The 13,094-nt window shown below is 34.6% G+C and overlaps 1 protein-coding gene and 1 non-coding gene across 3 annotated transcripts; one reads left to right on the forward strand and one right to left on the reverse strand.

Moving 5' to 3' along the window:
* Positions 1-1,994: 1,994 nt before the first annotated feature.
* Positions 1,995-11,841, reverse strand: LOC115979071 (asparagine synthetase domain-containing protein 1-like). Of its 2 annotated transcripts, XM_031101031.1 has the most exons (14): positions 11,652-11,841; positions 10,078-10,438; positions 9,395-9,588; positions 9,156-9,291; positions 8,032-8,310; positions 7,772-7,869; positions 7,443-7,557; positions 7,149-7,254; positions 6,955-7,048; positions 6,324-6,529; positions 5,117-5,216; positions 4,904-5,020; positions 2,969-3,025; positions 1,995-2,498 (listed from the first exon to the last, which is right to left on the reverse strand). In XM_031101031.1, the coding sequence occupies exons 1-14, from the start codon at positions 11,751-11,753 to the stop codon at positions 2,385-2,387; spliced, it is 2,079 nt and encodes a 692-aa protein (XP_030956891.1). In that variant the 5' UTR covers positions 11,754-11,841; the 3' UTR covers positions 1,995-2,384. The 2 variants fall into 2 exon arrangements, with proteins under 2 accessions (XP_030956891.1, XP_030956892.1); XM_031101032.1 differs by lacking the exons at positions 1,995-2,498; positions 2,969-3,025 and having other exon boundaries at positions 4,910-5,015.
* Positions 11,842-11,929: 88 nt separating this feature from the next.
* Positions 11,930-12,001, forward strand: TRNAT-CGU. Its single transcript has one exon. It is a non-coding gene; the product is annotated as a tRNA-Thr (tRNA).
* The last annotated feature ends 1,093 nt before the right edge of the window (positions 12,002-13,094 follow it).

A 13,094-nucleotide genomic window follows, 5' to 3' on the forward strand; every position in this document is an offset into this window, starting at 1 on the left:
ATAAGCCCCAAATTTTGCTAAACCAAACCCAAAAATTACCTACATCAACTTACACATCAATTGTGCAAAACGCATGTTTGCTACCAGACTTGTGCAAATATACACAAGCATTGCGGTTGCGCATTTTGTTTTTTTATTCTTTTTTTGTGTTTCCCAATGATGTAGGAAAAGAGTGGATGGTGGTTGTAGCATGTGCAGAGAATTGAAAAACTTAAAAAAATCAAAAAAATTTGATATTTTAATGAAATGGAGTTTGGAATAAATAATTTGATATAAATGTTCTGAAAAGTGATTTTTTAAAATAGAAAAAAAAATAGGTTCTTATGTTAAAATAGATAATAATAAAAAATGAAATAAAATTTTGTACGAGCTGTTATGAAGGCTAAAAAATGCAGCTACCTTGAGCAAATGAATATATTAAGTGCTCGATGATGGTATAATGGATATTTAGACAGACTTAGGGGCTAGTTTTTGAGAAAATATTATGTAGGCTTAGACTTAGGGTATAACATTTCTCTCACATAAATGTGGATTTATGTGCAAGATCCACATGTAAGGTCTACTTTTATGTGAAAAAAATGTATGGTACACACAATAATAATTTAACTAGTTTGTTTCTCAAAAAAAAATTTAACTAGTTTAAGGGTTCTTGTATCTAGACATTCATGATTTAATTATTAAGACCATCAAAATATATTCAATAACAAGATTCAAACTGGACGACATTTTGATCACATCCCTAATGAATAATGATGGAACGTTATCTCCCCCCAACTGAATACTTTTCCTAAAATTATACTCCGTCCATTAAGAATGACACTCCTACTCTACCTATAGAAACAACCCATTTATGATTCCAGCCAAGAAGACTAGTAAAAGGATAAGATTTCTATGCTTGTAAATAGAATAATACAACCCATTAAATACTGCATTTAAGATCTCTAATAAAATTAGCACAGATGCAAATTCCTCACATGTAACATTGCAAACAAACCAGAATTAACAAAAACAACAAAATAATGTGACTAACATATTTAATCCAATGAAAGAATGAACAGAATAAACAAGACTAAACTCTTTAAACAAAAAGAAACTTATTATAGAAAGACATTTTGGCTTCTCTCTCTAACTCTCTGGGTGTTGTTGGTTTATGTAGTGCAATTTGATAGTGTTTCATTTTCATGCAGTGTTTGGCCTCTTTGTATGTTTTTTTTTTTTTTTTTTGTTGATAAGATGCCTCTTTGTATATTGGTCTTTGTTGTTGTGTGCCACTAGATTATCTGAAACTTATCCTTGACATTTCGAGCTTCCTCGAGAAGAGAATTCAACAAGTCTTCTCCCATAAACTTTGGGATGAGTATGATTTGCAATAAATAAGGAGAGAGAAAAATAAATCTCTTCAAAGTAAAAAATTTAGGTACAGCTTACCCTGAACATCAACTGTTATGACCCACGGGCATAAGGAGCTAGAAGATGGACATGTGGAATTGGAAGCAGCCGCTGAGTCAGACAGTGGCTAAGTTATTGGACTTGTGATGTTGCCTTACGGAGTAGTTATTATTGTGTTAGGATAATTGTTATCATGTTAGGATAATTGTTATTTAAATTTGATTAAGTTGTTATTAGGATGAGGTCTATCTTGTGATAGAACCATAAGACTAGGAGTTATCTTGATTAATTGTATTTAAGCGTTAAGATGAATAAACAAAGGAGGAGAATTTAACCCAAATACTCTTTTCTTCCTTTAATTCTAGGAGGGTAGTCACCTCTAATACGACTAAAACCATTCTATCAACTGCAGATCATTGCATCAACCATACACTGGTTTTTACAAATAAGATGGCTCATGATAAACAGCAAAAATATATTAAGGTGACATCCTTCCTCAGCTAACTAATCTGCATAATTTTGTACTTTCTATGCAAGTTGCTTCAATTTTTCTAAGTTGCTTCAATTTTTCTCACCAGAGACTTGTAATCAGAAATTATGGCACTTAATTGTCAGATAATTCATTATTTAAGCTCAGCTGGTGGCTATGATAAAATGCAAAAGTGTAAGAATTAGTCAAAGCCATGGCTGTGAAATGACTCTTCCAACTCTAATTAAAGAATAACTCAGGATCAATTAAAAAGACTAAATCTTCTCAAATCTCAATTCATACAACAAAATCATTTAAATTCTAGTTACAAAGTAATAAGGTGCTTTATGATGCTGGAGGAACGGAGATCTGTGTGCATGTGCACAAAAACAATGTTGTTGATGGCTCATTGTCATCATTCATTTATAGAGCCGAGACCAAAAATGCAGGAACTCCAGATTGAAGCAGATCAAAGCTCCAGAAAGAAAGAGAGGAACACATGCGAAGAATTAACCCAAGGGCGGTATTAAGTCAAGTTTGATGGCAATTGAATTACTGCACTTCCAGCAGACGCCTGATTTGCCGCACGGTTACTACCAAAATTCTTTCGATTTGACTCCCTCGCAATTCTTGAACCAAACTACACCAGTAAAGAACAAAGATTAAATCACTTTTTTTTTCTTTTTTTTGAGAAAAAAAGTAAATCACTTAAGAATCAAATAGCGTTTAGCAACATAACTTTCTTCTAGATAAAGCTCATGAACAATTTGTACTTAACCCAGCTTGAAAGTTCTTTTGCATGTATTTGACTTACGACTTCATTGCAGAACCAATTCAGAGAGATTTTTATAACTAGAAAACTAGTCCAATTGATACTATGGATTTAATCATTGTTCAAAACGACAGAATGCTGATAATAGCATAATCAGAAAGATTGACTGTTAAATGCTATATGTATAGTAAAATTTAAAAAACACAGCATCCCCTTGAGAAGTGATATTACTATCTACCTAGAAAAAGAAAAGAATTCATAGTGCTAAGTGCTGCATAAACCCAAAGCATGGCAATTCATACATTTAAATGTTATAACATCTGTATAGGTATGCATACCTGAATTGCTCTTTTGGGCAGAACTGCTGCTTCATATAAACCAAGCAATCGAGCAACCTTCAACAAACATAATGCACAAACAATTAAACATCTGGCCAGGATTCATGACATGAGATACTAAGCCTGAATTGAGAGCCATTGATTTAGTAACGGATTTCAAATCCAAAAATGAACATGTAAGATTTCTTTGCATATAACAGTAAAAGAGAAATCAGTACCAAAGTTATAATTACTGTACCATACCAGCTACAGTGGTCAATAGATTTCATACTGGTTAGTAACCCTGTACACTTAGACCCTTGAAATGTATCGGGTTTAAATACCAGGATGTTTCAGCCTATACAGATTGTTTCAGCTGTTTCCAGCTGGTACAAAATCATAGGTTTTTTTTTCATAATTTTTTATTACATGGGAGAATAATTCCTTTTGAGTTGAGACGATATGAGTCTATTCTTAATAAAATGATGAGTCAGGTGATACTATTTTGAATTCATGAATAATGGATTACACTGTTGATCGGAGTCAATAATCCTTTGGGCAACCAACCAGACCCTGCAGATCAAATTTTGATCAACAACTTGGAGGCATGGCTGAGTGGCTTAAGGCATTGGTTTGCTAGATCAGGCTTTCATCCATTGTCCAAGATTTCGCCGCTGTTGTCCCCCATGGGAATCTGGGCCATGTCTTAGTCCTAGTTCTGATCATCCAAAAAGACCAACTAAGCACTGTTAGCTTGGCTACCCTCTACCGTATGATTTGGAGGAAGGGGCAAATTGGTAGTTTAATGCTAAATTCCGTTAGACTTAACCCAAAAACAGCCGATAGGGGGGTAAGTATTACAGAGTTATAACTTTGGGGGGTCAATCGTGCATTTTGATGGTTCAAGAGGCAAAGTGTAAAATGGGGTATAGTTCAAGGTGGAAAAGTGTAATTTCCCCTTGATTATATTAAGATAGCAAGATGATGAATTGGAATGGAACCTCAAGAAACTTCAACCTGGATCAAACCAGAATGTCTCCCTAACCCCATATAAGGTTTTTGTATTCCCTACACTCCATCAGAGTCCACTTCATTCAATAGAGCAGTTCAAAGTTCTTTTTTTGGATAGGTAATAGAGAAGTTCAAAGTTAAATCCTGTTAGACAGCAATAAATTTTCTTTCCACAGAACTTTATGTCACCCACACGTTTGGCTTGACATCTCAACTATAACCATGAACAAGATATCTTTTGGTATAATAATGGGCAATGAATAAACAGTTACTCATTTAACCAAATTATGGTCTAATATTTTCAAATGACAACCTTCAGTTTCCACCACACACAGCTTCAACTTGTCGGTCATGGTAATCATATTCCTTCAACCATCACCAATTTTTGAGATAGGTAGATAGGGGAAAGGGGGACGTGGGCTTCGAACCACAGGTATGGGGCACCACAAAGGATGCCATTACCACTAGGCTATCACTTGAATCCCAACCATCACCAATTTTAAGCCAGATGACTCCCCAAATTCGAGAATATAATATCAATAGAGATTGAGATGCTACAATGCAACATATGGAACTTCTCCCTATAGATGGTTTGTCAAATACTCATCAGCACAATACTCATGTTGACAACAACTACAAAGCCATTTCCTTAATAAAAAAATTGTATTCATTTTTAACACTACATTTCTCTGGGGCATAGAAGGAATTCAGTCACATTATATAGTGTTATGCATTGTAAAGTACAAAAGTAAATATCATGCATAAAACCCAGAAGCAGATGCTCTTACAAAACATGCACGTATGCCGGCACATTCCCAGATGATATATATATATATATATATATATTCAGAAACATGTACATAACCATATTTCTGTGCCCGTATCATGTCTCATATGTTAGGGCACGACAGAGAATGTAAACTAAACAAAAGATATAGCACTGACCTCTCTCAGAATCTTTTTATCACCAATTCCACTAGGTTGATCAAGGTTGGCAATCTCCCACAGAGGAATATCAAGCAAAGTCCTTATAACATCTTCATCCAAGAAAGGAAATCTAGCCTTTTTTAAAAAGCAGAAAAGGAAGAATTAGATAGTTGCCACATGTGACCAGTCAATGATGTAAGAAATTGTTTTTGTCCAAGATGTTAGCAATACCTCCTTCCCATTATCAGCAATACATCTGTCATCTCTTCCTAGGTTTCTCTTCCAAATTCTTTGCATGTCCAATTTCATTTCCTCATGTAGCCCAAGCCAACTGAAGACAGCATACGAGACCACCAAAACGAGTAGGTATATAAACATCAATTACTCCAAACATTACTTGGTTCAGTGATAGGTCACGAATATAATGAATGATATCAAATCACTGCTGCTCTAAATAGGAGAAAATCAAATAATAATGCACAGGAAGCTGGTAATTCTTTCAGTTTCTTAGAATGAATTTAGTACTGAAATTCCAGAAGACCCTATTCCTGTGGATCCATTTGGCACAGCTTATTTTTTCGGCCTTCTGAAAATGGATTGTTTGAAAAGCCTGTATCTAGAAAAAAAGTGAAGTTTTTAAAAAAAGACTACTTTTCAAAATAGAATGCCAAACGGGCACTAAAACTAATACATACAACAGAAGAATACAGTTCCTGTTAGTGAAGCCCAGTAGCCACTGAACCACACACACAGACACCCTCGCACATGCATGCGCATTCACATACAAACAAGCTGAATACAGTATTTCTGAAGGCATTGGTCCAAAATCAATTTGATTTTGCCAAGGCTTTTTTTTTTTTTTTTTAAGTAAGCTTGCCAAAGGGTTGTACCGGCAGCAGGTGCATATATCAGGATACTCTTTTCTGCCGCATCATTTGGTCATGATTAGCTATCAAATTGACAAGGATCAATGCAAGTACCAAAAGAAATTTTAGGAGCCTGCCTAGATTCTGAGGCCCAAGTTCAGAAATTTTCAGCAACTAAATTTTGTTTGAAGGTTCTCAACCATTTTATTACCACACTTATTTTCTCATTACTATAATGTGATAACATTCACCTACTTTAGCAGCAAAGTATCTAGGGGCCACAGATTCTTTACAGCCTCTTGAAAGAAGCATTAGGAGCCAGTTCCACACATTAAATTGCTAGTAGGTGAAGACTTATATGATATTCAAAAACAGGTTAGAATATTACAGCAACTTCAAGACCTATATGATACACACTGATATTAACAAAAGAACTACTTTACAGCAAAGTAATTACATGAACATAAACACAGATCCACACATGCGTGAATACACACACAAATTGGTTTCCAAACATGCAAAAAAAAAAAAAAGTGACAAGATTATTTAATTTATTCATGAAAAATGCATACCTTCCCTTTCGATATTTTGTTTTATGCCTACCATATCCAGCACATTGCTCATCAGCACCAGAACCAACAAGGACAATCCTGGCCTTTGACTTGTATTTCACACGTTCATTACACTGAAGATCCTTATCAAAATTATTGTTATTTCCTTCATACACCCAGCCACTGCCTCTAGCAGCCAGCCATAAAGCTATTCCTATATTCAGGTCCTGCAATATTAAATAAGATATAAGACTCTATCCATTCAGATCAATAGCACTTATGTTGGTGAGAAGAGAGATCTAGAAAGATGACATTTACTCTGTTATTTTGTTATTTCATGGGAAAAAATAAAAGACAAATTAAGCTAAAAGATCATAAGACACCTTTGAGATCTAAGGGTGAATTACAATAAAAGCTTATGCTAAAGGAACATCAAAAGTATTGGAAAATTTCATTGAGAGGAATCAGCAAAGAAAAGACGCGAAGGGGATAATTATGTGTATCTATGATGTCCTCCCATAATGTCAGGAAACATGTATAAGTTAGAACAACATAAGATTATAAGGCCATTTATCTGATTCAGTGGAAGCTTAAAACAAAACATATATAGAATAAGGAAAAACTGCATTATCTGTTGAAAGAAACTTTGCACCATATAAGTATTTGCAGGATTTATTAGTGACATGACGTGCTTTGTTTCAAGGTCCAATGTTGATAAATCAGCATCAATCTCTACAAGTTTCCACCTGCAATTAAAATATCATGTGAACTGATAGCACAAGGCAAGACAATTGCAGAAATTCATTACACAGAAAGCCTTTTAGTATGGGAAATCATAGTCCATACCTTCTCAAGGGTGCAATTCTTCTCAACTCCATTACTCCTGCCTTGGCAGAGATTCTATCAGGAGCAGACTGACCATCAAAACTCACATTAAGTAGATCAATCTCATCTGTCATTAAAATTGATAGGACATGAGCTTACAGGTACGATTGACAAAAGGATTTTATAATGCATGTCATTATTTAGCTTTACAGTTTCAACTCTAAAAATTGGAGCTCATTGAGATTCATACAAATATAACACAGAACATTAAGAAGGGGGAAAAATAAATAAATGTAGCTTTTACTGAACACTCACAGCTGGGATCAAGGCATTCATCTAGTAATGCTGAAAGTATCATAGAATCTAATCCTCCAGAGAAAAGAACTGCCACTGGTGTGAGTACCTCTTGTCTTATATCACAAGTAACTGCCTATGCATTTCATGTCAAAAGAATTCTATTAATACAAAAGGAAATAAATCAAATAACCCAAAAAAGAAATAATTGAGCCTACTCAAGGTTATTTAGTTGGAAAATATTCCCTAATTTTCCATTTTACAATAAAATGTTTAAGAAAAATATCTGTCCCACTACTCTATAGCATGAAACTAATGCAAATGTAATTCAGTTCAATCAGATCTTGAACCTTAAATATTCTATGCAGTGAAGTGCGCCGCATCACAGATTCCCTTACAGCAAACAGTACAGTCTCTGCCATCCCTGAAATTGAAGCTTGGATGGGCCCTACTTAATCAATACAAAACGACAGTTACAGCATCATTACAACAAAACCTACAATTATAATTACTAATCATATTCATGAGACAAAAATGGTAAGTAGTTTATATTTTAACTAAAATTTGGAAGTTCCACATGCAACTGTTTACAGAATGGTATGAAAATCACCTGATTTGGATGGCAATATATTTGAACAAGCTGAATGCACATCATGTTGCTCCATAAGAGTCTCGCCATGAGAAGAGTATAAATCTTCGGGTTTTGGTTCAACAGAAGTTCTCTCCCAAACAATCAGTTCTTTTAGCATGGAATTTGTCCATTCATGTTTTCTGACCTTACCAACCAGGCACCCATCCAATTTTGGAGCATCAAAAGATATGCTGTATATCCCACATGTAAGCTCTCCCCAGAAATTGTGGTTGTTAATTTCATTTTCAGCTTCAAAGCCTGGATTAAAATAACATCACTTGATATAAAAATCTCACTCATATCAAGAGTCAAAAATTGACAAACTGCAAGAAAAATTAAAGGGACTTGTGGGTTAATATACTTGTAATTTTAATGGTACTAAATGCAACAATGGTAAAAACTTATGCATTTGGAAAGCAATATACATGTATGCAATGCCCTTAATATATATATATATATATATATATATATATATATATATTCATGGCAGTACTTGCTCACTTTGGCTCAATAAAGCCTATGGCTAATTATAAGGAACAGCTGTATTAAGAGTCTTGCCAATAAGCGCTCTTCCTTTGCCATTAATTACAATTATCAAAAAGAAGGTTTATCAAGCAACACTCCATAAAGAACACCTCCCACCCTGCACATTCTATGATCACCTAATACATATAAAAGTTCATAGCATGTCTTTTCAGATTGCCCAAATTCACTCAGCTTGGAGATATGTCATATTAAGCAATGTTTAGAGGGGAATCTATTTTCAAAGTAGTGAGATCCACTAAAGCAATGTGTACATCTGAACTAATAGACACAAGGAGACTGGTGTGGAGAACAAAATTTCAGAAAGGAAAAGACATGGAATACAAGGAGAGTGGCGTGAAGAAATATTGTATCACACAATGTTTAAAGATCAGGAATAGAAATGGGAGAATGAAAAATAAAACAACATGCATAATTTACTTGACATTTTGTTTCAGAATTACTCCAGAACAGAAATCAGCTTCAGCACACTGTATTATCAATCATCATTACAATGCACTAAACAACATAAGCCAAACCCTAAGAACCAAATGAGTAAAGTTCTACTGAGCATAGTATACCAGAACTCTCCTCAGTGGAAGAAAATGGTGATAAAGAAGATAGCAGGAACCGATGGTCCTCCAAAGTAGGCCAGTGAACAAGAAGGCTCCGTCTGCCAAATGCATCTCGACCAAACCACAGGGTTCTTGAACTTTCCTATACATAATGTGACAAGTAAACTTCAGAAATAAGATTCTGGTAACGAGAGATACTGCAAAAATTTAATTGAAATAAATAGAAACTTACCACTCAGAGTTACCTGCCAATAGATGACAGCCCATGGCCCCTTAATTGTAGAGAGAACCTCTGGAACAGAACTTTTTCCTTTTTCAAGACAGTAGCTTGTTCTTGTGTGCAAATGGGAATTGCACGAGCAGCAGTTTCCAAGAGCTTGCATTAGAATTTCAGTATCATTGCTATCACTATCAATGTTAATTCCTCCAAATATTTCTCCTTCAAAGTAGAACATAAAATCAGAACCCAAGATTATATCTGAAAACTAAATGAATGAAATTGAAGAGACCAGTTTTAAACATCAAGTGTCTTATATAAAATCAAATGCATTTGATCATTAATTTCTTGTTTAATTTAGCTTATTCATCCTTAAATAGGATGTACATTGTTTTTTTTTTTTTTAAATAACTTAGAATGTACATCTTTTTAAAGCCTCACCTTTTTCTAGGTATAGCTATACTTTTGCCCTGCCTATTTTTTAAGCAAAGTAAAATGAAAATAAAGATAACCAATCAAAAAATATGAGATTACATCTACTTGAAGAATGTCATGTACCAACAAGAAACACAAGTAGGACCCATATCCAACAAAAACTCAGTGTAACAAAATAGGCCAAAAGTGTGTGAAAGAAATATATGCAGCACAAAGGTCAAACCATGATGAATAAAATCCCTCTGATCTAATCCATTAAGAGACAAGTAAGCATACCATTATACACAAAAATATTCCCATATGTATCCATCAAGGGCTGTACGATAGGATTTATCCCCCGGAGCTGTAATGTGGCACCAATAAAGTGAAGTTCTGCCACAACATTGGACATGCTAAAACCATTCTCTACCTCACGAGTTTGTCCATGTGTATCAAAGCAACAATCATTTTTCTCCTCAACACGTTGTGAACAGGACTCGTCCCTTTCTTTTGCCTCTTCTCCACCAGTGAAGGATACAATTTCTCGCTCCTCAATGGAGCTTGAAGTCTTTGAATAAAGGAAAACCTTCTTGCTACCCAAGCTATCAGGACCCCTCCTCCCTAGAGCTGCTTTAAGATCATCTATCGAGAATACCAGCTGATGCACAGTGCACCAATAAAAAATATTAGTCACTTTTTTTGAAACAGCAAGGGTTATAAAATAATTAGCACACTATCAAAATTCAATTAACACTAAATCATATACTTTCACTAGCAACATATTGAGAGAGAGAGAGAGAGAGAGAGAGAGAGAGAGAGATTAACCCCAAAAAAACTGCAACATGCTATTTTCTAACCAGTGGCTTTTGAACCCACAAAATCACCTTTCATGTTAGAATTGGGATCAAATAATTAAACTTCCATTTCCTAGCCATTTAAGCTTTTGGGATCAGTGATAATTTATCACGATATCATAATAGATGATCATAAGTCGAACACTGTCTCCACTTTACCTCCCATTTAAAAAGTTATAAAGCCATGTGTCGGGGAGTTTGGCCCAAACGTAAGGACGAGTGTTAGTAACTAATAAATAATTAAATTAATCAAATTTCCAAAAAACTCAAGCTTTTGGGACAAGCAGCAGTTTATCACTCCACTCAATTCTTGTGTTTCAAGAAATAATGTCATCAGAGTCATAGCCCTTTAGCAAAAACAACCAAAACACACACCCAAAAACTATTGCCAGTTTGCCACTCATATAGACAATATCTACAGCAAGCTCTTCCCCCCACATTCAAAAGCAATCATTCTAAAATTGAAAATATTCCCTATAAGTGAATAATACCCCACAATCCAAAAAAAAAACTATTAATTGAATTATGGTACACTTTTTTTTTGTCTAAATATAATTAAATCATAATAGATGAGCATAAGTCAAACACTGTCCCCACTTTACCCCCATTTAAAGATGTCCCCACTTTACCCCCATTTAAAGACCCACATGTCGGGGAGTCTGGGCCCACACATAAGGAGAAGTATTATTAAAAACTCAAACTTTTTGAACAACCAGTAGTTTATCACTCCACTCAAAAAAGCAATAAGTTTAAAATTGAAAAAGATTCCCCATAAGTGAATAATACCTCAAATTTCCCAAAAAAATACAAAATACTATAACTGAATTCTGGTACATATTTTTGATTGCTCCACTTTTTCTTTTCTTTTTTTGGGTCTAAAAATCAAATTAAATTATGAAACAATTTATGACACATTGTTAATATCAAATTCTTGTTCTCTAAATAGAAAAATGAAAAATGTTGACCAAACAAGAATTTAAAAATATAATAATAAAAATTAAAACTAGAAAAACCTACTTGGTCATCAATGGAAGTAGAGGAGGCTGAAGGTACAGAGTCGAGAAGCAGAGATGACAAGTCAATACAAGTTCCAGAGATGATCAAAGCTATTCCACACATCTCTCTCTCTCTCTCTCTCTCAGCTTTCAGTTCTCAGTTCTGGGTTTTTGAGTTGTTGTGGGCGGGTTCTACCTACGCTAAAGCCTTTGGTTTTCATTGGCATGGTGTATTTGAGGGTTTTAGCAGGACATGATAATGGTTATATATAATTATCATGTGACAAGCGACGTCAAAAAGCTTCCGTAGCATAGTGGTAGTGCGTTCGCTTCGTAAGCGAAAGGTCGCGAGTTCGATCCTCGCCGGGAGCTTTTCTCTTGATCTTTTTTGCCACTTTCAGGTGCTTGTCTTAACTCACTCCTTAAACCTTTTTACAGCCACTCAATTTTAATTTTTTAATTTTTTTTTTTTAAGATAGCCCCTAGATTCATGTGTACTAAGCTAAAGAGTTGATAAAATGCATAGGTAACACACCAACCAATGAGAAAATTTATAGACACAATTTTTATTTATTTATCTTTTATTTTTTAAGACAACCCTTCAATTCATGTGTCCTAAGCTAACACTTTGATAAAATGCATAGGAAACACACTAACCAATGAGAAAGTCTATAAATACATACAAACAAACAAAAAAATTCGGAACTACATTATTTAGTGTTTGTTGCAAACCAATAAAAAACTTATCAGTTCAATTGTTGTGAAATTTGTTATGTCTTTAGCCTTGCTTTTATAGACACACAAAATTCGCAACTGTTGATTTATTAGTGTTTGTTGAGAACCAATAAAAATTTACTAGCTCAATCGGTATGAAAATTTTTTTTTATAGGAATTATTATGAAATTAAATAAAAATTTCATAATCTCTATAATCTTTTCTTTTGATCTTGAACTCATCATATGTTTGGGCCATGAGTTAGGTTGTGTAGCACATGATTCTTGTGGCCTTTCACTTTGACTCATGGATGGCTCGTGGTCATAACATTTCTGGCCTATATATCTTCCGTGATTAATAGAGCCATTGGGCCCTTCAAGTCGCCTGTGTTAGAGACATAAGATTAATGGCCTAACGGGGCCGAGTGTTGTCTAATGGTCTGATACAGAAAAAAGTGCTCTTTCGTCCATAAATAGATCCACAACCCTTTGGGCCTGTTCTTACTCATCCACTGACTTGGGCTTCAAGGAATGACTTGTAGTCAGACAGGAAACAAACCATTTGTTCATTATGAGGCATATAGCCCAAAGGAATCGGTCTTGCTCTTCTGCTCACTTATACTAAAGATATTTTTACTTATAATAATTATTTTTTATTATCAAGCTAAGACACCAATTAGTTTTATAATGTAGATGGTATATCTCTTTTTCGACGACACCAATTAAGCTAACTGAAACTCATCATTTACAAG

Source organism: Quercus lobata, chromosome 3 (genome assembly GCF_001633185.2).
Source record: "Quercus lobata isolate SW786 chromosome 3, ValleyOak3.0 Primary Assembly, whole genome shotgun sequence".
In the NCBI taxonomy this organism is placed as follows: Eukaryota; Viridiplantae; Streptophyta; class Magnoliopsida; order Fagales; family Fagaceae; genus Quercus; species Quercus lobata.